Source organism: Oculina patagonica, chromosome 14 (assembly GCF_052425735.1).
Source record: "Oculina patagonica isolate OP01 chromosome 14, crgOcupat, whole genome shotgun sequence".
Taxonomy (NCBI): domain Eukaryota; kingdom Metazoa; phylum Cnidaria; class Anthozoa; order Scleractinia; family Oculinidae; genus Oculina; species Oculina patagonica.
In genome coordinates, this window is record NC_135771.1 from 16,092,497 (window position 1) to 16,120,063 (window position 27,567).

The following is a 27,567-nucleotide window of genomic DNA, read 5'->3' on the forward strand; positions in this document are numbered from 1 at the left end:
TTTTCCTCGCTCTTAAGTTCGGCAGAACATGTTCCATCTTTAAAAAGCACTGAGAAAGAGAGAGGGCACTGGGAACGATGTTGCTCGTGCGACAATTATCCCGGCCTGACCAATCGATGATAATCGATATTATTATTATTATTAATATTATTATTATTATTATTATTATTATTATTATTATTATTATTATTATTAATCGATACCAATCGATAATAATCGATGCCAATATTGGAAATCGATGACGGAAAATTTTGAGACTTTTAATTTCATCGATTTTCATCGACTGTCATCGATTATCAGCGATTACCATCGATTTTCATCGATCTTTTTTTATTTGGCTTGATTCAATATAGGTGTTATTACATCAACTCAGTGGCTCTTAAAAGCGATCAATACCTCATTTATTCGTTTTCGTGATATACTGTTATGTCTGTTATGCAGCAAAAACAACGGTATTAAGAAAAGGGGCAAGGTTTACACTAACGTATAGGCTACTTGAGAAGATGGTAGCCTTTGACTACGCACTTAATAACAAGTGTAACGTCCGTTGAAAATTGGACGAGGCCGTAGGCCGAGTTCAATTTGGCTGTCAGAGAAATTTTTTGAATCTAATTATTTCCAAATTGGACATGTAACTCACCAGGAGCCCATAAACTCCTGAACTCAAACAAAGCATTGTATTCACAAATAAAACTTAAACAAAACAGTACAATTTAATTCGCCTGAGTTTGCAATTTCAAGCTTGCTACAAAGTGAGTAAAAACAATGCATCAATCAATGAAAGTCGTAAACAAAGTGTCCGAAGAGCTTTACAACTTCTTGAATCCGACATACTCCTTTTCACTATCTCGTTCGTACTTCATCGCCGTCTTTTCTTTTCGAATTTCAGCAAAAAAAAGACAAAAAATTGCATCTAGCTCATGACGAAAAAAAAAAATGACAAAAAATTGCATCTAGCTCATGCAGGTGTTTTGCTCTTGGTTTTTGCTTCTTAGTGTTGCTAGCTCCTCTTCTGACAACGTAGAAAACTTCTTTTTGTTGTTACTATTGCTGAAAAGCTCAAAAAGCGGAATGAAAAACCTGGCAAACTCCGCCATTGTCGACTAATTCAATGCGAATTGAATTATATATAACTACTATTGGAGGTGTTTTGCTCTTGGTTTTTGCTTCTTAGTGTAGCTAGCTCCTCTTCTGACAACGTAGAAAATTTCTCTTTGTTGTTACTATTGCTGGCAAGCTAAACTGAAAGAAATAAAAAACGTAGCAAACTTGCCTTATAAAATTCCGCCATTGTCGACTAACAATGCGAACAAGTTTACAGTGGGCTGACGCTATGCTTTGTGCTAATTGGCTTATATCCGTCACATGTTTTTTCTTCGACTTGATTGGCAAACAATAAGTTGAGACAAAACTGTCCAATTTTTCTTAAATTGGACAGTTTGTGCATTTTACCTGAAAGGCCTAATTGAACCTATCCAAATTTAATCCTAAATTGGACAGTTTTCAGAAATTTAAGAAAAATAGCTGGGCTGACAATATATAATTTACTGACAGCTATATAATTATAGCCGCGAAAAGTTTTATTCGCTTCTCTGCTCTTCCGTTCGACTAGTCCAGTCCCTGAACTCTCTCTTCCACGCGATTTTTATAGGGGATGAACCCTGGCGCGCAAAGGGAGTCCAGGATAACTTGCATGCGCATGCTCAGAACGAACCAATCAGAAGCGAGGAGTGTGGCGTCACTTGCTTCGGACGCGCTTGCTTGCTAAAACTGGCTCGCTCGGCTCACTCAAATGACGAATTCAACTACGCGACCGAACGCGCGAATAAATGCAAGAAAGAATAGAATAATGAAGTTACGAAAATTGACAATAAACGATTACATAATACTACACCGAGAAACTAAATTGCAGGGAAATACATAATAATGAGCTACGCTAACAAAGAAACCAAAAACCGAACAAAAATACTGACAAGAATTACAAACTTATTACAACGCAAACACGAAAAAATTGAACGCTCGTGGCTATACTTGCTATTTAGGTATATAGTAGATCATCTGCAATGTTTTCTTTGTTCTTGCATTGTTAGCAAATCAACCTTATGTCGTCATTGTTAGCAAATCAACCTTATGTCGTATGTCACATCAATTTCAGATATCTTTTCACGACCCTTTTCTCAATTATGGTCTCTCACTTTCGACTGCAGTCGAATCCTCTTTCTTCCTGTCGCAGTGATGGATACAAAAATTTCAGGGGGGGGGGGGGGGGGGGGGGGGGGGGGGGGGGGGGGAGGGGGGGGGGGGCGTATCAGTTGAGATACGAATTTCACAAACTGTTTTAAATGCATTTGTTCTATTGAACAGTAAAACTCGTTTGCCGGAACACGCTTGGCGCCCCTGAGAAGCATGTGTACTTATGTTAACGCCTAGGGGTCCCTAACAAAAATTTCTGATTCTCAATAACATTTTTCGAACCTGTCCTCTTAACGTCTCCCCTGGCTCATATCAAAAGAAAATATGTCAGCAACCAGCAAACCAAACAGCAAAATCTACACTATCCTTCTTTTTCTAGGGGCTTCTAGGAAAGTCCTTGAGGCTCCCTTTAACAACCAGTAAAATCTTATCTCCAGCCTGCACGTGTGTGATTTGAGATCTCAGGTCTACTCTGGGACCCAACATCGCCCAAAGTCGCCTAAAATCGCCTAAAGTCGCCCCAAATCGCCTAAAGTCGCTCTAAATAGTATAGATATTTTCTGTAACAATGCTTTATGGTGTACCATGATGATTCCCATGTACATGTATACCATAACTGAACTTAGGTCAGTCACCTAAATTTGCCTAAAAGGTCACCTAAAATTGCCTAACGTCGCTCAAAATCGCCCAAAGTCGCCCAAAATCGCCTTAAATCGCCCAAAATCGCCCGTAATTTTGGACAAAATAAGCTAAAATCGCCTTAAGTCGCCCAAAAATACAGCGACTTTGGGTCCCAGAGTAGGCCTGATCTCCTTATCTTTTCATTGAAATACAGACATGTCGGTTATCTTACGGACAATTCTCTAAAATTTAAATTACATTCCATGGAATAAAAAGAAGCGGCTTTAAAACTGAGCACATTCCATCACGGAGCTTGACGAAGCGAGTTAAACCACAGAAGTGAAGCCCCCGACTGCTGTTGTTTCTAGTGCTACTCTTGAATGAAGTATTTTTATTGTTCTGTCTGTTCGAACATGGCACAGTTTGTATATTTTGCTGTTTTGTTGGTGTTCTGTAGAACAGGAAACTCACTGGAAGCCACTACCAGTCCTCAACAACAAGACACCGGTGCTACTAAACGCCTATGTGAGGTACAGATTAGAATATTGATTGCCTCTTTTGATGATTTTATGATTTAAAATATGGTTATTGCGTTTTCGAGCTTGTTGATCAGATTGTTAAACATTAGCGGTCAAGTTAAGTCGTGATGTTCTGAACTCTCTTACTAAGAAGTTAAACAGAGCGATATGAGAATTTGTACTTTATACTTTCATTGATATTTTTTTAATATAAAGAAACGTTAATTATGTCCGTGTGGCTGCCCGTAAGAATTGTCTTCACAAAATAGCAAACATGCTTGCTATTGAAGGATTAGTGGAAAATATTTAGCTTGCAGAGGTGAGGTCCAATATGTCTGACGCAGATATCAAGGTTGTAAATTACTATTGAAGTTTTAAGAACGTGATTGTTGTCTCAGTCTAAATTAAGAGGATCTTTTTATCAAAGTAGACCTACAAGGCCACAAGTCTAATAACAAACAAGCAAGGCAGACAAGCTGACTCTAAGAGTTCTCTCGTTACAAGTAACTGATACTGCAAGCGGTTAGAGACAAATAAGAACGCAGACTTCCGACTTTTTCGTATCGTCTCATGTGAGATTACGATATGTAACGACATAAGAAACATAGTACTCTTTTCCTGTTGTTTTAAGCTTTACATTGTGTTTTTCATCCAATGAAAACATGTTTTACTTCCTTTCTAGAAATTCATATCTGCCCATGGATTTCCAGGTATCCCAGGATCAAATGGCATGCCGGGAATGCCTGGCATTCCGGGGCCGCAAGGACCACAGGGAAGAGATGGAGCTAAAGGACAGACTGGTGACCAGGGATCGCAAGGAACGATGGGACCCAAGGGAGAGAGAGGTATTGAAGGGCCTCGTGGGAAGAACGGACCGCCAGGTATGATGGGAATAAAAGGAGCGCGAGGACTTGTGGGAGACCAAGGAATCAAAGGCGACAAGGGTGAGAAAGGAGAAAGCGTGACAAGACCTTCTAGTGCAGTGCCACAAACCAACTGGAAACAGTGTGTGTGGAAAAGTGGTGATGGTAAAGATAGCGGGAAGATCAAGGTAAGAGAAAAATTAGTCTTTGCCACAATTACCAACTTTGCCAAAGTGTGGTAGGGGTGGGGGAGGGTCTGCAGCCAGCAAAAGCTTTGCTGGTACAAGTTGATTCATATTGGAGCCGCAGAACACAACTAGGCAGTCTAACCGCGGTGGTATATACGCGTAAGAGCTATAAGAAAATCTCCCGCCAGTTTGGATTGTTGATAATGTTATATAGTCAACTCTCGCCTTGCGGACACCCCGCTATTACGGACACTCGCTATTACGGACAAAATCCAGATCCCCAGCAAAAGTTATAGAGGTTTGACTAGAAATGACTCCCGCTATTACGGACCCCCGCTATTACGGAATTACGGACACTTTCGTGGTACAAAAAGAACAATTTTATTGTTTTGACTCTCAATAATTATGGGTTAGAGACTGTTGTGAGTGTTTTGTTGACAAATACACGCACGCGCTGGCCGCACAATGAACGAGAAATTTTCAATACTGCACGAGGCGTAGCCGAGTGCAGTATTGAAAATTGTGAGTTCATTGTGAGGCCAGCAAGTGCGTGTATTTGTCAACAAAACACGAACGAACAGACTCTAACCCTTTTAATATACAATCTGAGTACACTGCATCGAACTGCAAGCGATCATCGACTTAACGAACTTCAAACAACAAACTTAATGTTTAAAAATAAGAAGTGTAGTAGTACATAATTACACGGGATTACATCAATAATATAAAAATCACAAATTAGCCGTACAGAAATAAAACTTAGAATGGTTCATAAAATCGTTCATCAGCTGTGGTCGTTCATAAATACAGTCAGCGAGAAGCTTGTTCAATGCAAGTCGATGGCTTTCACAATCAAGCAACTACAAGCAAGTCAATCGCACACAAAAATGTATTTATTGAGCTGCAGTTTACCTTTGAACATGAAAGCGCTTCAAGTTGTTATCCTCTTCGATTTTGTTTGGTATTGGATCGTTGATAATTTGAAGAATATACTTTTCTTCCACTTCTACAAGCTTTGAAGCTGAAGACACCTTCAATAATGCACGATTTTCGTGCATTATTGTCAATACTGCACTGTCTGAGTTTGCTGACGACAGGTAAAGCAAAATCACGTGATCTATTTTAACCAATTGCGCGCGTGGATTTTGGACAGTGAACGAAGATTGTATATTAAATGCAGACAGACACCATAAACTACTCATATAAAAATATTACGAAAAACTGCAGTCTGCTGCTCACTACGTGTCAAAACTTACACAGTTCACAAGTCTTCTTTGCGATTTATTTTTCATCACTTGCTTCCGTAGCTGTACAAAAGACTTTGCTTCTTCACTTCACCTTGCGCCCTTTTTCTTCCAGACGACTCTTTAGACCTCTTTAGGAAAGATCAAACCCTCATCCATTGTCATCCTCTATACCAAACAATTACTGAGTAGTTTCACAACTGTCGATATGCTCATCACAGTCTATATTATTTACTAGTAGTAATCAGCGATTAGGGGAATGCGTTCGAGTAAGGCTTGAAAGGAGGGGTAGTTTTTGGTGTTGACTGAGATTTCCCCTTTTTCTTGTACAATTTGTTGGTGATGGGACAAAAGAGGAAGGTGAAATGTTTGTAAGAATAATTTAACAACATTGATTGCGAATAAACTGTGAACAATAACTTTATTAATTCCAAGAATGAATGACAATTGCTTGTCTTTGAATGTGTGTTATGTGTAACACACAAGTATGAAAGTAACGACACAGTTCAAAGTTCAAACTTAAACTCAGCTGTGGCACTGTTCCTTTAAGGTTACAGACAACATTATTTTATATTTGAAACAGCAACATGTGAATTCCATAGAAAGCACTTTTAACTTGAAACAGCAATATATTGAAGTATGAATTAATATTGCAGAATTTGCTTTCAACTAAAAATACTTACTGCCTGGATAATTACATTGTCACACCAAGTTCCTGGTGTTGACATTTGCTGAATGTAGTCTTGCCAACTATTGTCAGAAACGCTCTCAACATAAAATTCTGTATGATTATTCAAGTGCCTAATACCAGCAGCACGAATTTGAAAATGCAACTCTGAAGTTCCATACAGTTGGTGTGAAACTGACCTAAAAAACAGTCTCCACTGCCACCAACATCATAAGGCATTAAACTTATTAATGAAAGTCTTTGTTTGCTATATTTTTTTTTATTGTTTTGGTAAAAGTGCACGTTTCAACAAGTATGCTGAATGCATCTTAGCGTCAAGTGGAAAAATACGCTAACAAAAGTTTGTCCACCGCTTAACTTGGGTTGAATGCGAATATGTTTTGCGGTGTTTTGGGAATCTCTGGGTAATTTTTGGAGATCGCTGTTTGGGAGGCGTTTTTCTCCAAAGGACTAGTAAAATTAAGAGAAATAAGATATATTGAAGATTTTAATAATGTGATTTTAAAATTAGAATTCAAAGATAAAATTACTGAGATGGACACCAAAACAGTCCCTTGACAACCTGGGGTGCCTTTGACTTTACTGTCTGGTGGCGTTCCAAAATATTTTTTTTTCTTCTACCCCTTCTTTAAAGCTGATTTCCAGTCCGTACTGCGCAGACTCGGGGTTTGTTTTCGTTTTTGTTTTGAATTCGTTGAAACGTTACACTTCGGTGACAGCATACATGAAGTTTTTTAGTCCGCTGTTACAGTTCGTTTCGTTCAAGAATTTCCGATGAGCTGAAATGTCGGTTTGAAATAGCGTCAAGGTTCCTCTACTCGTTATTTTTTGTTCTGCAAGGATATCTGGCGTTAATTATGAAGAAAAAGGTAAGTCTGTCGTGGAATTTTTAGTTTTGCTTGTAAACATTCGTTCGTGTGGGCTCACATAAACATTGTAGCCGAGATTGCGCAGTACGGACTGGAATTCATCTTTAAACCTCTTAAAATTTCACTCACATTTACATTTACGCCCGCTTAAAGACGTGAAAAATGACTTGTTTCACTTTCTTTCGTTCCAGGATTGCTCGTTTAACAAGCTTCAGTCTGATACAGCGATCAAAGTCTCATTCCAGGGAAATATGAGAGTCTATGGATCTTCTGCTAAGTGTAACCGGTGGTTCTTCAAGTTCAATGGTAACGAATGCAGCGGACCAATGACAATCGAAGCTGTTGTGTACAATGGCTGGCCATCATCTGCTGGGAATCCAAATCTGCTTCATCATCGATCATTTGAGGGATACTGTGAAAACATCCCACAAGGCACGGTTAGAGTGGAATTATGGGTAGGACAATGTCCTAGTGGCAGTACCTTGGGTGACGCTTACACTGGATGGCACTCGGTGTCCCGGATAATGGTCGAGGAAGTGTCCAGGCCCCAGTCATGATTGATCAGATCTCGGCATCGAAATTATCGCTGTTTTAGCGTATGCTGATTATTTTCTGGCAGTGAAAACTTAAATTTTTCTTTTCGTGTTTTTAAACAAAACTTAGAACTTGTAGCGACTTTAAAATTTAAAACTTGTAGCGACTTTAAAATTTTCTGCAGGGGAGTCAGAACGCACTTTCTTAGGTCAAGATGCGACCAATAGTAGCTTTTAATATTTTTTTAGCTATAGGAATTTTTGTCGTTTTATATTAATTGTAAGTTTTTAGCTTTAGGAATTTTTCTATTTGTCTTTTATATCAAATTGTAATTTTTTTATGTTAGCTATATGATTTTTTGTCTTTTATATTAATTGTAATTTTTTTAGCTATAGGAATTTTTTTTTCTTTTTGTCTTCTATATCAAATTGTAATTTTTCTATATTCAATTAGAATTAACAGGTGAAAAGCCATGTAGTATGGATATACTGTTAATAAACCATTATTATTATTATTATTATTATTATTATTTTTATTATCATTATCATTATCATTATCATTATCATTATTATTATTATTATTATTATTATTATTATTATTATTATTATTATTAACTGTTTTGTCAAAAGGCTAAGCTTTAAAATAAGACCATAAACGTTTTCAGTCTAGCGTAAACATTTTCTAAACTTAAACGTCAAAAAAATCGAAGCTTAATTTCTTGTTGATAAGCTGTTGACAAGCCTATTTCAAAGAGCTTGTAATAAAAACCACTTGAGTAACAGGTAAAGACACTCCTTTAACTACAAGTTTTGCCAGTCAAATGCAAGTCCCATCAATTGACTTTACGCGGCATGCATCAGGTTACAGCAGAGGTTACAGTCAAATTGCACTAATGCTGAAGAGTGTTTTTCCGATGTATGATGGTACAGTACAAGTACTCAAAAAACGTGCGCAAACCATGATTTTAATTTTTTGGTAGGACTAGAATGCAAACGAAATTAACAAGAATTATTGACCAGTAACAAAAATAAATGTTTTATTGCTTACTAATTACAGTGTTGCGAATAGGTCATCGGTTAAACTTGGTAGCGTACTTTAAAATGAAGAATTAGCTTGTGTGATTCTTTTTTCGTTTCTCACCATCTGTCTCAGTTTTTTTGTTTTCAAGTCATCTTCCCAGACGTCACACAATGATTATCCAGGAACGTTGCGTGACGATCATAATAAAGGAAATTATCTTTAATTTTTTGTTGATCATCGATGATCAAGATGATGAAGAAATTGTAATGTCCTGTATGTAATTCAAGCTTTGGCTAAAATTCAGTTTTATAAATCCAGCCACACAGTGCACGAGCAAACTATTTCGCCATGTTTAAATGTAGCCTGTGTTGTAGGCATAGCGAGGGGAGAGAGAAGGGGAACTGAGCGCTAGCGCGAATAAAAAGCGCGCGAGGAATGACAGGTCGAGTTGCTTTAGTTGAGCTATGCATAGCACCAAATCATATGCGAATTTTCCCGATTGTTTTCTTTTTGCATTCGACTAAGTCTTTTAAGGGACCCGAGAACTTTATCTAGAATTGATTGATGAGTCAGCACATTTATCACCGATTCTACAATAGAAAGTCAAGAGATTTTCCTCGCTCTTAAGTTGGGCAGAACATGTTCCATCTTTAAAAAGCACTGAGAAAGCGAGAGGGCACTGGGAACGATGTTGCTCGTGCGACATCTATCGCGGCCTGACCAATCGATGTAACCGATAATCGATGATAATCGATACCAATCGATAATAATAAATGCCAATTAATCGATTGATATTGGAAATCGATGACGGAAAATTTTGTGACTTTTAATTTCATCGATTTTCATCGACTGTCATCGATTACCATCGATTTTCATCGATCTTTTTTTTATTTGGCTTGATTCAATATAGGTGTTATTACATCAACTCAGTGGCTCTTAAAAGCGATCAATACCTCATTTATTCGTTTTCGTGGTATACTGTTATGTCTGTTATGCAGCAAAAGCAACGTTATTAAGAAAAGGGGCAAGGTTTACACTAACGTATAGGCTACTTGAGAAGATGGTAGCCTTTGACTACGCACTTAATAACAAGTGTAACGTCCGTTGAAAATTGGACGAGGCCGTAGGCCGAGTCCAATTTGGCTGTCAGAGAAACTTTTTGAATCTAATTATTTCCAAATTGGACATGTAACTCACCAGGAGCCCATCAACTCCTGAACTCACTCAAAGCATTGTATTCACAAATAAAACTTAAACAAAACAGTACAATACCCGATTCCCTCTATAGCGCACGCCTGCAGGGAATCACCGTAGTTGTATTCATCAAACCATGCGCGAGACTCAGCAACGTGCATCGTTGCTGAGTCTCGCGCATGGTTTGCTGAATACAACTACCGTGACTCCCTGCAGGCGCGCGCTATAGAGGGAATCGGCTATTTAATTCACCTGAGTTTATCAAAGCTTGCTACAAAGTGAGTAAAAACACTGCATCAATCAATGAAAGTCGTAAACAAAGTGACCGAAGAGCTTTACAACTTCTTGGATCTGACATACTTCTTTCCACTATCTCGTTCGTACTTCATCGCCGTCTTTTCTTTTCGAATTTCAGCAAAAAAACGACAAAAAATTGCATCTAGCTCATGACGAAAAAAAGATGACAAAAAATTGCATCTAGCTCATGCAGGTGTTTTGCTCTTGGTTTTTGCTTCTTTGTGTCGCTAGCTCCTCTTCTTCTGACAACTTAGAAAATTTCTCCTTGTTGTTAATATTGCTGGCAAGCAAAACTGAGAGGAATGGAAAAACGTAGCAAACTTGCCTTATAAAATTCCGCCATTGTCGACTAACAATGCGAACAAGTTTACAGGGCTGACGCTATGCTTTGTGCTAATTGGCTAATATCCGTCACATGTTGTTTTTTCTTCGACTTGATTGGCTGAGACAAAACTGTCCAATTTTTCTTAAATTGGACAGTGTTTGTGCATTTTACCTGAAAGTCCTAACTATCCAAATTTAATCCCAAATTGGACAGTTCTCAGAAATTAAGGAAAAATAGCTGCGCTGACAATATAGGGGTTACTGACAGCTATATAATTATAGCCGCGAAAAGTTTTATTCGCTTCTCTGCTCTTCCGTTCGACTAGTTCAGTCCCTGAACTCTCTCTTCCACGCGCCTTTTATAGGGGTTGAACCCTGGCGCGCGAAGAGAGTCCAGGATAACTTACATGCGCATGCTCAGAACGAACCAATCAGAAGCGAGGAGTGTGGGTCACTTGCTTCGGACGTGCGCGCTTGCTAAAACTGGCTCGGTCAAATGACGAATTCAACTACGCGACCGAGCGCGCGAATAAATGCAAGAAAAAAACTGATTTTTCGCCACTTTCGTGATTGACTTGGGCGAATGATCGACGGCTGAATGATGTTTAAAAAACCCGGGTCTTACACGCTGCACTTAAATCGGCTTTTATAAAATCCATCCGCTGTTCAAATATATTTCGTTGGTTCTCATTTCTGGCGACACTTCGTTCTCCCGAACATATATGGAATCATAAATATTTGACCATTTTCTAGTGCGTGCCTCTTTATCGACTCTTTATGTTTAAAAGGATTATTTCTTCCTTTCAAAGAATAATTTATGTCCACAGCCTAAAGATATCTAATTGGCAGTCTTGAATAACTTTTGAAATAGATACCGATATCTTTGCTAACATTTTTTGTGTTGCAATCAATAATTCAAGCAAATAGTCCGTTGAGAAATCACTTTGTCTCGGGAGGCAAATAACTAATCGCACTTCTTTCATATTTAATATCAGTTCCAAGTGATTTCAGCGAAATTTTACTCTACTGAAATCCTCCTCGCCTAAAAAAAGCTTTTATGTGTTTGTGTGTGTTCATTATGCGTAAATTGGCCATGAATCCATTTTTCAGCATTGATATTTGTTTTCAAAAAACCGCGAGCATTCTTTTCTCTTTAAAGTATTCTTTATGGCCCATATGCTGATATCAAAATTATTACGATGGCGCTAATCGAAAACATAACCTGCCTTAGACCTCAAAATGATAGAGTTTGAAACGATAACTCCTTGAGAGTCGTATTAGACAGAGTTGGCTAATCTCGTTCCCAGATCTCCGGCTTCGTCTAACCCGCGAGATGTGGGAACGAGATTAAGAGTTGGCACATTCGTTTCCATGAAAATAAAATGTTTAAATCGCATCAAATAATCACGCTAAAGAAGTCTATTTATATTTCCTTTTGACAGAGCCATTCTAAAGATGATTATCAGCAAAAACAAAAACCATTTACAGCGCCAGCTGTTTATAGTCTTTACGGACTACTTGTCTCCGCCGCAGCTGTTTGAGCTCGGTGACGAGCTCAGACTGGACCTCGGAATAGTGACTTTAGAAAAAGATCATTGCAAGAAGCACGAAATAAAAGGTGAAGGCCGCACTACCACGACATATTTAAACAAAATCATTCCTTAAGAAGTAGCAGTTTTTGAAGCTTACACAAACTTGGCACTGATATTTCGAGCCATGGCCAATTCTAATATATTTGTCAATCTGTGTATACATCACTGTGAGTTTAATCCATCAAATATTTTTCGCTTGGTATAATCACGTCACTTTATGCGTAGTGCAGCCGAAAACTGAGACATATCAGATGATATATATTCTCTAGGTTACATTTCCCAGTTCAGTCTCGAACTTTTTAGTTACATTCAAAAGTTAGTTTTAAATTGTAAGAGATTCGTTAATTCCAATAAACCTGAAACATTTTAAATATACTATCAACATTTCTTTTGCCGAAACTTTTTTAAACTCAGTTACTGATAAGTGGCCTGTGGGAGGCGCGGTGGCCTAATGGTTAGCGCGCTCGACTCCGAGTCGAACGGCCCGGGTTCGAGGCCTGGCCGGGGCGCTGCGTTGTGTTCTTGGGCAAGACACTTTACTCTCACAGTGCCTCTCTCCACCCAGGTGTATAAATGGGTACCGGCGAATTTACTGCTGGGGGGGTAACCCTGCGATGGACTAGCATCCCATCCAGGGGGGAGTAGCAATACTCCTAGTCGCTTAATGCTACGGAAACCGGGATAAGCTCCGGCTGTATGAGCCTCATGGCTCGGACAAAGACTTTACCTACCTTACCTTTTTACTGATGAGTGGCCTACGAAAGTTTGTATTAAATGATCATCCACTCAAGTCTTGAGTAGTTCACTGACCAACTGGATTATTTAACGAGCACTGTATTGGCTTTGCCGGTGAAAGGTTAACTGAATTATATACATATATCTTTTAATAAAAACTAAACTACATTCTTTCTCTTTTTTTTAGACAAAACATTACCAGTTGGAGTAAGGCCCGTGGCCATTTACAAGAAGATTTCACCTGCTATCAAACAGACATACAACCTGCCATTAAATGGCACAATATATAACTACTTCCAAATACTTGAAAGCCTTCTAAAAGTTTGTATATTCTCTTCCGACATCGTGGTCGATACTACGTTAGATGGTAAGAACGGATTATCATTATACCAGAAAAAATGTACTTATGTTCTTCTCAAACTTAAGATGATTTCATTTAGCACCCTTACATGTGCATCACGCAAACTTCTTTCCTGAACACCTTGTCATTGTAATCTTCGTTCTTGAACACTTTCTTTTTTTGGAAAATCTTTATGGACAACTAAATGCGCTTGCTGCAAAAAGTGTTTGCTCGATAAGAACCAATCATATAGAAAAATTTTGGCCTTCGTTATGGTTGCTAGGTAAATAGAGGGAATAGGTCATGAGAGGGGGCAGAGGATGAACAATAGACGTTTTGTTGATGGTATAAAATAAATATTTATTATGCTTTTAAGTTAATACACATTTTATATCATGTTAAAAATGTCTCTTCTTTTGCAGTGCAAATCGCAAAAGATATTATGTGCCAGGAGTTGATAGTCATTGCATCCGAAAAGGATCTATCCATTTATAAAGAAGAGTTGTCACGGTCCGGCAACGACTGCGAGCAGATAGGAGTTGGGTCCTCACAGACGGGTGTTACGAAAACTAAGACCCTCGAAAACGAAGACCTAAGACCTAAGACCCGGTCTTAATTTTTCGTAGTACGAAAACTGAGACCCTCGAAAACGAAGACCTAAGACCTAAGACCCGCTACGAAAACTGAGACCCTGTCTTCGTCTTGGAACAATTTAGTGGCAGTTTGTTGTTAGTTGCCCACTCATGTACATTGGAGACCTCACTGGAGAGAGTGTTCTTAAGTTTTTCAACATTTGCACAATCGGAAGAAGCGAGAAGGGTGGTGTCATCCGCAAACATGTCCAACCGCGTATGGACATGTAGAGGTAAGTCATTGATAAACAGCACAAAAAGTAAGGGACCCAATATGGAACCCTGTGGCACACCCGCTGTAATGCTCCTAACGGTCGAAGTTTCTCCTTTAACTGATACCAGTTGAGTTCGATCGGTTAAGTATGAACTGAACCAAAGTAAAGCGTTACTGTCTAGTTTGTAAGCTTCAAGCTTGCTAAGCAAAGTCACATGATCCACCATGTCAAAAGCCTTCTTATAGTCTACTAGAACCAGACCATTAACATGGTTTTTGTCTAGATTGAAAAACAGGGTGTCAACAATATATGCAAGCGCCGTTTCTGTGCTGTTAAATTAGATTATTGTTTATAGTAGATTCGTAATTTTTTAGTACATTAGAGAGGGCCACAAATTTATTAGTTGTAAAACTATTACGTGTAACCCTCTATAAATAAAGTTTGATTGATTGATTGATTGATTGATTGATATATTAAAATCAGAAAAAACATTGAACTAACTATTGTAGACGTACAATGAGCACCAGTAACTGTTATTTTAGCTTTTAATATGTGACGACAACGGTGTGACACTTCGTATCTCCTGAACCTCTTTATTCTATTGTGTAAACATCTCCAAAGGAACCTTGTCCTATCCTCTGTTTAAACTGCAATTCACTACATTTGAAGCGCGGAATGTCTTCACCAATTTGGCTTTCAGGCAGCCCTTTTCGTAATAGCTGAGGAAGCTTAAACTTTCGAAAAACCGACATAGCTGAAAATTTTACCCCTCGATCTAAACATGTGTCTCAATTTCGCGCCAAAATGTTTACTTCTGTCTCACGTCCGATAGCCGACCTTCGACCTCATTGGCTGAAAGCAAGCTATTGTTCCACCGAGCTATTGTGCACTTCTGTCACGCAACAAAGAGAGTACGCGCTCGAATTCAGTTTGCTTAAACCTATTGAGGCCCTAAACTATTCCTATCGCTCTTTCGACGGGGAAATTTGTTGCGAACTAGCACTCATCGCACACACAATTGCGTAGAAAAACAAAGCCAAGAGCCGAAAGGAGTGTTGACTGAAGAAAGACCTAGAAAACACTACGCGCGAAGTGTCTCACATATTAAAAGCAAAAATAACAGTTACTGGTGCTCATTGTACGTCTACAATAGTTATTTCAATGGTCTTTCTAATTTTAATATAGGGTCTTAGTTTCGTAGTACGAAAACTAAGATCTGGGGTCTTAATTTTCGTAGTACGAAAACTAAGACCGGGTCTAAGGTCTTTAATAGGTCTTCGTTTTCGAGGGTCTTAGTTTTCGTAACACCCCCTCACAGACACCCTAGCTGTTATCACCACACACGTTTCAGATTCGCGCGCCGCAGAAGAGATCTATTGTTACCGGACAGATCTTGGTTCGGGGACGAGTAACAAACTAACAGGCCATGAGACTTGCCAAGCGTTCTTTATTGCGAGGACAGAGCTACTGGCGTGTACTACACTGCTGAAATTCTTCTCGATTCTTCTACTTTCACAAACAAATACTCGTTAATGTTGTTCTTGCCAATTACAAGTATAGATTTGAGATTCAAGTTTAAGTTTCGATAAGTTAAGCGTAATTTTGTGGCGTCAATTCAAGTATTTTTTCAGTTGTACCGTTGTCGTGCGTCGTTTAATTGAAGGCCAGGAGAGCCTGTGTTTCAGGTTTAAGGGCCAGAAAATTCCACGTTTTCCGTGCCACGAACATCGTTAAGTTAAAATGACGAATTCAGTCGCCACAAGTAAGTTTGAAAAGTGCAATGTTTGTCAATTGTTGTATTTCGGTTTATCTTCGGATGCCTTTTGTCCTTGCGTAGTTTTCTCTTGTCCCATTAAGTTTAAAAACTCTTCGTTAGTTTTTAACATCGGTTCCTAGGTCGTGCTGTTTCCACAGTAAAACTCGTTTGCCGGAACACGCTTGGCACCCCTGAGAAGCATTTGTACTAATGTTAACGCCTAGGGGCACCTAACAAAAATGTCTGATTCTCAATAACAATTTTTGAACCTGCCCTCTTAACGTCTTCCCCGGCTCATATCAAAAGAAAATATGTCAGCAACCAGCAAAATCTACACTATCCTTCTTTTTCTAGGAGCTTCTAGGGAAGTCCTTGAGCCTCCCTTTAACAACCAGTAAAATCTTATCTCCAGCCTGCACGTGTGTGACTTGAGATCTCCTTATCTTTTCATTGAAATACAGACATGTCGGTTATCTTACAGACAATTATCTAAAATCTAAATTACATTCCATGGAATAAAAAGAAGCGCCTTTAAAACTGAGCACATTCCATCACGGAGCTTGACGAAGCGAGTTAAACCACAGAAGTGAAGCCCCCGACTGCTGTTGTTTCTAGTGCTACTCTTGAATGAAGTATTTTTATTGTTCTGTCTGTTCGAACATGGCACAGTTTGTATATTTTGCTGTTTTGTTGGTGTTCTGTAGAACAGGAAACTCACTGGAAACCACTACCAGTCCTCAACAACAAGACACCGGTGCTACCAAAGGCCTATGTGAGGTACAGATTAGAATATTGATTGCCTCTTTTGATGATTTTATTGATTTAAAATATGGTTATTGCGTTTTCGAGCTTGTTGATCAGATTGTTAAAAATTAGCGGTCAAGTTAAGTCGTGATGTTCTGAACTCTCTAACTAAGAAGTTAAACAGAGCGATATGAGAATTTCTACTTCATACTTTCATTGATATTTTTATTAATATAAAGAAACGTTAATGATGTCCGTGTTGCTGCCCGTAAGAATTGTCTTTACAAAATAGCAAACATCCTTGTTATTGAAGGATTAGTGGAAAATATTAAGCTTGCAGAGGTGAGGTCTAATATGTCTGACGCAGATTTCAAGGTTGAAAATTACTATTGAAGTTTTAAGAACGTGATTGTTGTCTCAGTCTAAATTAAGAGGATCTTTTTATCAAAGTAGACCTACAAGCCCACAAGTCTAATAACAAACAAGCAAGGTAGACAAGCTGACTCTAACAGTGCTCTCGTTACAAGTAACTGATACTGCAGCGGTTAGAGACAAATAAGAACGCATACTTCAGACTTTTTCGTATCGTCTCATGTGAGATTACGATATGTAACGACATAAGAAACATAGTACTCTTTTCCTGTTGTTTTAAGCTTTACATTGTGTTTTTTCATCCAATGAAAACATGTTTTACTTCCTTTCTAGAAATTCATATCTGCCCATGGATTTCCAGGTATCCCAGGATCAAATGGCATGCCGGGAATGCCTGGCATTCCGGGGCCGCAAGGACCACAGGGAAGAGATGGAGCAAAAGGACAGACTGGTGACAAGGGATCGCAAGGAACGATGGGACCCAAGGGAGAGAGAGGTATTGAAGGGCCTCGTGGGAAGAACGGACCGCCAGGTATGATGGGAATAAAAGGAGCGCGAGGACTTGTGGGAGACCAAGGAATCAAAGGCGACAAGGGTGAGAAAGGAGAAAGCGTGACAAGTCCTTCTAGTGCAGTGCCACAAACCAACTGGAAACAATGTGTGTGGAAAAGTAGTGATGGTAAAGATAGCGGGAAGATCAAGGTAAGAGAAAAATTAGTCTTTGCCACAATTACCAACTTTGCCAAATTGTGGTAGGGGTGGGGAGGGTCTGCAGCCAGCAAAAGCTTTGGTACAAGTTGATTCGTATTGAAGCCGCAGAACACAACTAGGCAGCCTAACCGCGGTGGTATATCGAGGAGCTATAAGAAAATCTCCCGCCAGTTTGGATTGTTGATAATGTTATATAGTCAACTCTCGCCTTGCGGACACCCCGCTATTACGGACACTCGCTATTACGGACAAAATCCAGATCCCCAGCAAAAGTTATAGAGGTTTGACTAGAAATGACTCCCGCTATTGACGGAATTACGGACACTTTCGTGGTACAAAAAAAAGAACAATTTTATTGTTTTGACTCTCAATAAATGCAGACACCATGAACTACTCATATAAAAATATTACGAAAAACTGCAGTCTGCTGCTCACTACGTGTCAAAACTTACACAGTTCACAAGTCTTCTTTGCGATTTATTTTTCATCACTTGCTTCAGTAGCTGTACAAAAGACTTTGCTTCGTCACTTCAGCTTGCGCCCTTTTTCTTCAAGACGACTCTTTAGACCTCTTTAGGAAAGATCAAACCCTCACACCCTCATTCATTGTCATCCTCTATACCAAACAATTACTTAGTAGTTACACAACTGTCGATATGCTCATCACAGTCTATATTATTTATAACGAGAGTTGACTGCATTCGTTTGCTATTTTGTTTATTGTTTTGGTGAAAGTGCATGTTTCAACAAGAATGCTGAATGCATCTTAGCGTCAAGTGGAAAAATACGCTAACAAAAGTTTGTATTGAAGTGATGGATTTCTTGATATCGTATTAGCTCAATGTCAGTTACAACTTGGATTTTTTGAAAATCTCGTTCTTAAGGCGGGGTACACCTAAAGACTGTTTATCCACCGCTTAACTTGGGTTGCATGCGAATATGTTTTGCGGTGTTTTGGGAATTTCTGGGTAATTTTTGGAGATCGCTGTTTGGGAGGCGTTTTTCTCCAAAGGACTAGTAAAATTAAGAGAAATAACATATATTGAAGATTTTAATAATGTGATTTTAAAATTAGAATTCAAAGATAAAATTAGTAGATGGACACCAAAACAGTCCCTTGACAACCCGGGGTGCCTTTGACTTTACTGTCTCGTGTCGTTCCAAAATAATTTTCTTTCTTCTACCCTTTCTTTAAACCTCTTAAAATTTTACTCAAATTTACATTTACGCCAGCTTAAAGACGTGAAAAATGACTTGTATTTCACTTTCTTTCGTTCCAGGATTGCTCGTTTAACAAGCTTCAGTCTGATACAGCGATCAAAGTCTCATTCCAGGGAGTTACGAGAGTCCATGGATCTTCTAACAAGTGTAACCGGTGGTTCTTCAAGTTCAATGGTTACGAATGCAGCGGACCGATGACAATCGAAGCTGTTGTGTACAATGGCTGGCCATCATCTGCTGGGAATCCCGAACTGCTTCATCATCGATCATTTGAGGGATACTGTGAAAACATCCCACAAGGCACGGTTAGAGTGGAATTATGGGTAGGACAATGTCCTAGTGGCTATACCTTGGGTGACGCTCACACTGGATGGCAATCAGTGTCCCGGATAATGATCGAGGAAGTGTCCAGGCCCCAGTCCTGATTGATCAGATCTCGGCATCGAAATTATCGCTGTTTTAGCGTATGCTGATTATTTTCTGGCAGTGAAAACTTAAATTTTTCTTTTCGTGTTTTTAATCAAAACTTAGAACTTGTAGCGACTTTAAAATTTAAAACTTGTAGCGACTTTAAAATTTTCTGCAGGGGAGTAGAAGCACTTTCTAGGTCAAGATGCGACCAATAGTAGCTTTTAATATTTTTTAGCTATAGGAATTTTTTCTTTTTTATTAATTGTAATTTTTAGCTTTAGAAATTTTTCTATTTTCTTTTATATCAAATTTTTTTTTTCATGTTAGCTATATGAATTTTTTCTTTTATATTAATTTAATTTTTTTAGCTATAGGAATTTTTTTCTTTTTTCTTCTATATCAAATTGTAATTTTTCTATATTCAATCAGAATTAACAGGTGAAAAGCCATGTAGTATGGATATACTGTTAATAAACCATTATTATTATTATTATTATTATTATTATTATTTTTATTATCATTATCATTATCATTATTATTATTATTATTATTATTATTATTATTAACTGTTTTGTCAGAAGGCTAAGCTTTAAAATAAGACCATAAACGTTTTCAGTCTAGCGTAAACATTTTCTAAACTTAAACGTCAAAAAAATCGAAGCTTAACTTCTTGTTGATAAGCTGTTGACAAGCAAATTTTATTGCAAAGAGCTTGTAATAAAAACCACTTGAGTAACAGGTAAAGACACTCCTTTAACTACAAGTTTTGCCAGTCAAATGCAAGTCCCATCAATTGACTTTACGCGGCATGCATCAGGTTAAGGAGGTTACAGTCAAATTGCACTGATGCTGAAGAGTGTTTTTCCGATGTATGATGGTACAGTACAAGTACGCAAAAATCGTACGCAAACCATGATTTTAATTTTTTGGTAGGACTAGAATGCAAACGAAATTAACAAGAATTGTTGACCAGTAACAAAAATAAATGTTTTATTGCTTACTAATTACAGTGTTGCGAATAGGTCATCGGTAAAACTTGGTAGCGTACTATAAACTGAAGAATTAGCTTGTGTGATTCTTTTTTCGTTTCTCACCATCTGTCTCGGGGAGTTTTTTTGTTTTCAAGGTCATCTTCCCAGTAGTTATTTGGGACGTCACACAATGATCATCCAAGGAACGTTTAGGCTTTTATAGATTGTGCTCCTAAAAGTGGCATATTATGCTACTAGCAGTGCTCAAAATTTTGCCAAATTATGCAGTAAAATTATGCCAGAATTCCCAAATTATGCTTCTGATTTCCGAAATTATGCTTACAAAATGACGTAGATTCTATACATAGAGGTGCGCAATAACGACACCAAATTATGATGTTTTTTAAATAAACTGTTGTTGTAAATTTATTTGTGTTTATGGCAGTTTGTCACGGCCGTCAGCTGTCCAAATTAGCTGCTCGCATCTCTAAACCGTTTGTAAAATGCCTCCAACGACTTAACAATCACAATTGTATAGCTAAAACACGCATTGCAAGAACAAACTACCTAAATTTCATTTATTTCTGTAGAAAGTACACCATATTTACTACATTTTATGAATTTATGCTCCAAAAAGTGCTAAAAATTGCTAATTATGCCGTGGCAGTGCTCGTTTCACAAATTATGCTTTTTAGCTCCAATTATGCCAAAAATTATGCTAGCACAATCTATAAAAGCCTAGGAACGTTGCGTGACGATCATAATAAAGGAAGTTATCTTTTTTGTTGATCATCGTGTTAAACCATAAAAAGTCGACGTTTTTGAACGGTTGTTTTGCACTACAAATTTAAATTTTCACGTAATAAATTCATTTCTTTGACACCTTTTGTGGAGTTATTTTTATCATCAAACACTTTTTTCATCTTTGATTACGGTATCAATTATATACTGATTTTCGAGAATGCTTGAATTGAGTGCAATTTTGGTTGAAGTTATCTTTCTTATCTAGTGTGTTTTGTTGTAACGAGAGTCAAGGTTTCTTGTGAGATACTTGCCGGAAAACAGTTCTGTTTGACTATTGGACGACAAAGTAAATTCATAATATTTACTCATTCCTAGGTAACCTACACTATCAACCATTGTTTTAAGAACAAAAGACATACTTGTTTGCTTATTTATAATTAAATAGATCTTGACCTTTTTGACGTTAGATTGGTCAACCACGGATTCTTTCCTGGAATAACTTGTTTCCTGACCTTAAGTTGTTTTATACACTGTATTCGGTGATATTTTTCTAGCAGGAAACCTGGCTTGACCTTATTTTCCCACATTCTGTAAGTGACAAAGAACCTTTTCAACTATTGTACAATGTTTATTCATTTTTGTACACTCTTGTTTGAACAACCATGTACGTAAGTATTCTTTTAAATTCGGCTCGTACAAACGACTGCTCTGAACTCGTAAGCAACTTAGTATTCATTTATGGAAAGGGGTCGGACTGTAGTTACCGAATAACACGTCTCTTCTTCTTCGAGTTTAGTGAAAAAGTTGTTGTTGAACTTTGTTCACAAAGAAACCTATTTCCCGCTCTAACTGTACAATTGTAAAACTTGTAACTGTTTTTGTTGAAGAAAAACAATGTTTGTAATTTTTATATTGCTCGCGCTGTTTTATTTTGGCCAGTTCACGTTTGGTTGGTAACGAAATTTTGGACAGAAAAGCGTTTTCGACATCGCAATTAGCTCGAAGGTTTTTATGCTAATACCTGAAACGCGCAGTCGTACTTCAACGAAAACTAACTGCGCAAGTCATTACGTAAGCTTAGATACATCAAATTTGACGTTTTGACAGAGATTGACAGCTAGAAATCTGGCCACTTTAAAAGAGAGCGAGCTGCTTTACACACCAGAGAATTGAGAACATCATTGTCAGAAAAGGTTCTACGCCTGAGTGTAGCGATTATTAAAGAATGTGAATCAAGACGAAGTTGACCGTCATTCCTGTTTAATAGTGGGAACTGCTAGTCCCCCTTAACCCGCTTTTAACAATATTGTAAAACTATTAGGATACATTGGAATCAACAGTTCCATACTCCTAGTAACAGCGAGGTCCGTGGATCGTTTTGTATCTGTTGTTTACCCGCATTTCTATCTTCAGAAAGTCAAGCCAAGGAAACTCATCCTGTTCAACGCATCCATTCTCGGTTTCTCTTCGATTTTTGCTTCACTCCAGCTCACTGGCAAGTCAATGGATGTTTATCTGCTGATAGACATACATTTGCACACGACATTTCCTCTTGTCACAACCACTTTATGTTATGTTGGAATATTTTTATCTTTTAGAAAACGCTCTCGAGTTGACTTTCAAAGACAAGCGTTGGAGTCTATCAACCCAACACTACACGATCTGCGACGATTACATAACGCAAAGAAGGAGCGAAAAATTTCTACAACTTCGTTTTTCATTTTGATTTTTTTAATCATCTCTCTTATTCCATATTTTATAGCCATTCTAATTGATGCGAACTGCAACCATTGCGGGAGCCAAGAATGGTTTGTGTATCTTAGCCTAAGATACACAAACCAAATACAACATTGAGACCTATTCATGGTATCGTCTGTCTGAATGACAGTAAGACAGAATTCATCATAATAGGCACTAAACAGCAGTTGGCGAAAGTGAACATTGATAGTCTTTGTGTAGGTGACACAAGTATAGTCCCGGTGACATCAGGAAAAAATCTTGGGTCCTGGTTCGATGAAAACATGTCCATGGTGACTCACATAAATAAGCTGTGTAAGGCCGCATCTTTCCATCTGCACAACATAAGGCGTATAAGAAAGTACCTTACTAGCGAGGCTACGCAGTCCCTTGTTCACGCAATTATTATGGGTCGTGTACTAGACTACTGTGATAGTTTGCTATTTAACACACCCGCTACACATATTGGTAAGCTTCAGCGTATACAGAATTGTGCGGCCCGATTAGTCAGTCAGACACCTAAATTTGACCACATAACACCTTCTTTAAAACGTCTTCACTGGCTTCCGGTATGTTTTAGGATCGAGTACAAAATGTTGATCCTAACTTTTAAGGCAATTTATGGCGTTGCACCGTCTTATATCTGTAACTTGATCAAGATCAGAGACCAAACAAGATTCAACCTGCGATCTTGCAAGGAACTATTGCTGCAGCCATCAAGAGCAAAGACCAAGAAAACCCTAGGAGACAAATCGTTTCAAGTAGCAGCCCCTGGACTGTGGAATAAATTACCATCGGACATAAGATCGATAAAAAGCTACGATCTTTTTAAACGAACAATTAAGACATACTTGTTCAAGAAAGCATTTGCGTGTTACATCTAGAGCCTCTTTTTAGCATGAATTCCACGAATTTTGGTTTTAGATTTAGTTTTAATTTTAATCTTGAGTTTTCGATTTTTATACTAGGAAAGTTTTTAATTGTATTCTTATATATCTTCATATAATATTTGTAAATTTGTTTACTTTTTCTTCTTTTTAAGTTTTAAATTAACTTGATGTAGGCGCATTTGATCATATTCATATGCTAATTTGCGCCGAATAAGTATTAAATTATTATTATTATTATCGTGTATTAACACCTTTGCTTATGACTTGTCGGCTCATTTAGCTGACATCCTGTCCCCACTGACAGGCAAATCAGAGTACGCAGTTACCAACTCTACTCATTTCGTGCATACCATCAACCGTGAAAGAATACAAGAAAAGGAAATCATGGTATCATTTGACGTAGAATCTTTATTTACAAACGTGCCAATCGAAGACGCCGTAAAGGCCGCACTTCGCAAACTAGAAAACGATCCCGGTCTTGCCGAGCGCACAAACCTAACACCTACACAAATTTGCCGACCTTTTAAACTTTGTTTTACGATCCACGTATTTCCAATACAATGGATCAATTTACGAACAAAAGGACGGAGCCGCTATGGGGAGCCCTGTCTCCGCGGTTATAGCCAACATCTTCATGGAAGATTTTGAGGAGCGTGCGATAGCAAGTGCGATCTACAAACCTAAGATCTGGAAGCGATATGTAGATGACAGTTTCACTATATTAGATCGAGACCAAGTCGACGGCTTTTTACAACATCTTAATAACCAACAGCCCACTATTCGTTTTACCATGGAAACTGAGAAAGATAACAGCATTCGCTTTCTCGACACGTCAGTTATAAGGGACTCAAACGGCCTTTTTACTACCAGTGTATATAGAAAGCCCACACACACCGATCAGTACTTAGCCTATGACTCGCACCATCCTCAGTCACTGAAGCGTGGTATTGTTAAGTGTCTATATCACCGAGCCAAACACCTCATAACAAAACCATCAGTTATCTCTCAAGAAAAGAAACATTTATCAGTCGTCGGTACTTGTTTCTAACGGTTATCCTTCTTCGTTCATACGAAAACTTACTAAGACCACAAGACCAACAGCCAACAACGAACCTACGCAGGAATTTAAATCTACTGTGGTTTTACCCTATATCGCACCGTCTTTAAATCTGACACAACTCTTCGGTCTTACTTAGTACGACCGAAAGACGCCCTAAAACCAGGAAAAAGATGGTGTGAACAAAATTCCAGTGAATGCGGAAAGATATATAGGGGAAACAGGGAGAGCGATGAAGAAGGAAAAAAGAACACGAAGAGACATAAGGCGCGCAACGAAACGGGGATATTCCATGGAATCAAGTCAGTTACAACGTGACCCTCACCGAACACACGCAGGGTCAAAGAGGCATCCAAATAAGACTTCATCTAATAACATCAATAGAGATAGCGGAAGAAATTCCTGAAGATGGAACCTACGATCAGAAAGCATAACAGCCGTTCAACTACAAAGCGGACCTATGAGGGAACACCATCTGTTAGTCGGAATAATAATGAGGATCGAAATCACCAATCACAGCGAACCAACTCAAAATAGCGACGCGAACAAGACCCACCGAAGACAGCAGAGCAGCGAACGTCGCGATCAACATCTCAAAGCGATCTACGGAGACAAACGACGTTCACCCTACACCGAGAATTCACATCAAGACACTGCTTTCAGTACCGATGACTTAAAGCCCTAAAAGTAAAAGGTTTGTTTCTTTAACAACCATTGAGAATCCAAACAAGCACTAAGAGAGCATAAGTAACAACGAAAACAAGCGCCACCTAGTAGTACAGCACCCGCCTGCGGACACCCCGCATACGGACCCGCATACGGACAAATTCAGATCCCCGGCATAGAGGCGGTGCCCCCTTTACGGACCCGCAAAGGACACAAGAAGTCCCGAGCGTGTCCGCAAAGAGACTGTATATTACTATTTAACTGCTGTTTTGCCGATACGAAACGTGACGTAAATTTGGTGATTTGTCGTATTGGTTCATGTTTTTACACTCTGGGTCAGGGTCTGGATTGGGTATAGTAAAATCTCAGTTATCGGTTAAATCTTCATTTTTCAGCTATCAACTAAAATTTTGAGTGCATTTGGCAGTTATCGGTAAATATGTAAGCTATCAGTTAATAAAAAAACGCATTATTTATCAGCAGCTGTAATGTGCAAAGGGACTCAAGTATTTCCAAAGCTGAACCATGTAGTCCAGTCAGAAACGATATGTCTTTGATATGCAAATTATTGTGCTGGGCAGTACATGTCGCGGAAGACGATAACTTTTTGGGCGATGCCGTAAAATTTATACGTGCAACCACGCGTTTGTTGATGTGAGATCCTGGCATCCAACTATACATGTATATCATCTTATGTCCAATAGCCTGCGAACAGGCTCTCTATTCGTGACATTCTTGGGCAACGTGAATTGAACTCTTCGAACACCGAACGCGCGATCCCGCGAGTGCCGAAGGCAACAGTCGCCGGCAAAATTGCTGCGACCAGGCTCTCTATTCGAAGGCAACGTGACTCTCGGGATCGCGCCTTCACAATGTCTTAAAGGACTTCTTATACAAGAAATTAAGTCCGATGCCTTAATTCGATTCTGTTTCTCCTTTGCCACTTTTCTCCGTGTAAGAGCAGGATACAAAGAGTACGTTACTTCAGTTGTTTACGTACAATGCGAAAAAAACGACGGTGTCATCTACAACCGTTAGTTAGGCGACATCGGTGCGGAAAATTGTGCAATATTACCCCGCTAAGTTTATTGACTTTATTGTATATTGGGTCACAGAGTTTTGCATGTATATACATACATGGTTAGATCTAATAAATCATCGACCTCCGTGGTGAAAAAAGTTATCAACCTTTTGACTGCCCTGGTCGATTTTGTGTTAAAAACCTGGTGGAAAATCAGGTGTCACCAGGTCTGTAACAGAGGGGAGTTCAAATGCATTGACTGAAGTCGATAGGTTTGTTATGAGGAGTTTAATGCTTAGCTGTTCCAGTTCGAAGTGTGATGTGCTCAAGCTAAGTTTGTAGTTTCACCTCGGAACCGAAAGAAGCTAAAAAATTTGTCAATAAATTGACTGAAGTCGATAGTTTTGTTATGAGGAGTTTAATGCCTAGCTGTTCCAGTTCGAAGTATGATGTGCTCAAGCTAAGTTTGTAGTTTCCCCTCGGAACCGAAAAAGCTAACATATTTGTCAATAAATTGACTGATGTCGATAGTTTTGTCGTCAGGACTTGAGTTGCCTAGCTGTTCTAGTCAATGTGCGATGACAGATTGTCTCTGAAATTAACTTTTTAGCAAAATTTCGAGTAGAACTACTTTAACTGAGTTTAGTTTGTATTTTTCACCTCGGGACCGAAAAAAATAACATTGTTAATTGTGTTGACTTGTGAGGATCGGAGTTACTGAGTTGCCTAGCTGTTCCAGTTCGATGACAGATTGTTCCTAAAATTCAGTTTTGCAGAATTCAAGTTAAAAAACTAATTCACTGAAACTAAGTTTAATGAGTTCAATCAAAAGACCAAAAGAAACTAAATAACATTGTCAATTGTATTGACTGAAGTCGATTGTTTTGTTATGAGGAGCTATTTTCATTTTCGCTAAAACTGTTACTTTTTGTAATTCGTTACGTTATAATTAGTTATCAAATATTGCAAGAGAAGAAATCATGTCAAGTAAAAATAGCAACATGTTTATAATTCAAAAAAAGACTACTCGCCCTCGTTTTATATGAGCGATAGTCAACTCGGCTGCGCCTCGTTGACTATTTGCTCATAGAAAACTCGGGCTCGTAGTCTAATTGTTAAATAAAGGTTAGAACGAATTTATTCCTGTCATCTCTCTCAACAACCAACAACCATACCTTTATTAGTCTACCCTGCATCAT

At 38.5% G+C, this 27,567-nt stretch overlaps 4 protein-coding genes across 5 annotated transcripts; all 4 read left to right on the forward strand.

Annotated features, from left to right (window-relative positions):
• Window positions 1-3,098: 3,098 nt before the first annotated feature.
• LOC144638655 (uncharacterized) lies at window positions 3,099-8,190 on the forward strand. The gene is made up of 3 exons (XM_078497872.1): window positions 3,099-3,344; window positions 4,015-4,383; window positions 7,376-8,190. Exons 1-3 carry the CDS (start codon window positions 3,195-3,197, stop codon window positions 7,739-7,741), a joined length of 885 nt encoding a protein of 294 aa, XP_078353998.1. The 5' UTR covers window positions 3,099-3,194; the 3' UTR covers window positions 7,742-8,190.
• A 2,923-nt stretch (window positions 8,191-11,113) lies between these two features.
• On the forward strand, window positions 11,114-13,780 carry LOC144638678 (uncharacterized). Its single transcript, XM_078497905.1, has 2 exons — window positions 11,114-12,171; window positions 13,068-13,780. Exons 1-2 carry the CDS (start codon window positions 12,009-12,011, stop codon window positions 13,355-13,357), a joined length of 453 nt encoding a protein of 150 aa, XP_078354031.1. The 5' UTR covers window positions 11,114-12,008; the 3' UTR covers window positions 13,358-13,780.
• Window positions 13,781-13,831: 51 nt separating this feature from the next.
• LOC144638653 (collagen triple helix repeat-containing protein 1-like) lies at window positions 13,832-20,006 on the forward strand. 2 transcript variants are annotated; one of them, XM_078497871.1, is made up of 5 exons: window positions 13,832-14,085; window positions 16,528-16,600; window positions 17,273-17,641; window positions 18,931-19,397; window positions 19,850-20,006. In XM_078497871.1, the coding sequence occupies exons 3-4, from the start codon at window positions 17,321-17,323 to the stop codon at window positions 19,294-19,296; spliced, it is 687 nt and encodes a 228-aa protein (XP_078353997.1). In that variant the 5' UTR covers window positions 13,832-14,085; window positions 16,528-16,600; window positions 17,273-17,320; the 3' UTR covers window positions 19,297-19,397; window positions 19,850-20,006. The 2 variants fall into 2 exon arrangements, with proteins under 2 accessions (XP_078353997.1, XP_078353996.1); XM_078497870.1 differs by lacking the exon at window positions 13,832-14,085 and having other exon boundaries at window positions 16,333-16,600.
• A 2,299-nt stretch (window positions 20,007-22,305) lies between these two features.
• Window positions 22,306-23,618, forward strand: LOC144638992 (uncharacterized; the record flags this gene model as incomplete). Its single annotated transcript, XM_078498261.1, has 2 exons — window positions 22,306-22,805; window positions 23,315-23,618. Coding segments are annotated over 2 exons (804 nt in total), but the record flags the coding sequence as incomplete, so codon positions are not given.
• Window positions 23,619-27,567: the final 3,949 nt, after the last annotated feature.

What these genes read in the sequence shown, in the direction of transcription:
- LOC144638655 (XM_078497872.1), top strand. Translation starts at nt 3,195, where the DNA reads ATGAAGTATTTTTATTGTTCTGTCTGTTCGAACATGGCACAGTTTGTA. An exon ending in CTACTAAACGCCTATGTGAG is followed by an intron (nt 3,345 to 4,014) that starts GTACAGATTAGA and finishes CTTCCTTTCTAG; the next exon opens with AAATTCATATCTGCCCATGG. An exon ending in AAGATAGCGGGAAGATCAAG is followed by an intron (nt 4,384 to 7,375) that starts GTAAGAGAAAAA and finishes CTTTCGTTCCAG; the next exon opens with GATTGCTCGTTTAACAAGCT.
- LOC144638678 (XM_078497905.1), top strand. Translation starts at nt 12,009, where the DNA reads ATGATTATCAGCAAAAACAAAAACCATTTACAGCGCCAGCTGTTTATA. An exon ending in CAAGAAGCACGAAATAAAAG is followed by an intron (nt 12,172 to 13,067) that starts GTGAAGGCCGCA and finishes TCTTTTTTTTAG; the next exon opens with ACAAAACATTACCAGTTGGA.
- LOC144638653 (XM_078497870.1), top strand. Translation starts at nt 16,451, where the DNA reads ATGAAGTATTTTTATTGTTCTGTCTGTTCGAACATGGCACAGTTTGTA. An exon ending in CTACCAAAGGCCTATGTGAG is followed by an intron (nt 16,601 to 17,272) that starts GTACAGATTAGA and finishes CTTCCTTTCTAG; the next exon opens with AAATTCATATCTGCCCATGG. An exon ending in AAGATAGCGGGAAGATCAAG is followed by an intron (nt 17,642 to 18,930) that starts GTAAGAGAAAAA and finishes CTTTCGTTCCAG; the next exon opens with GATTGCTCGTTTAACAAGCT.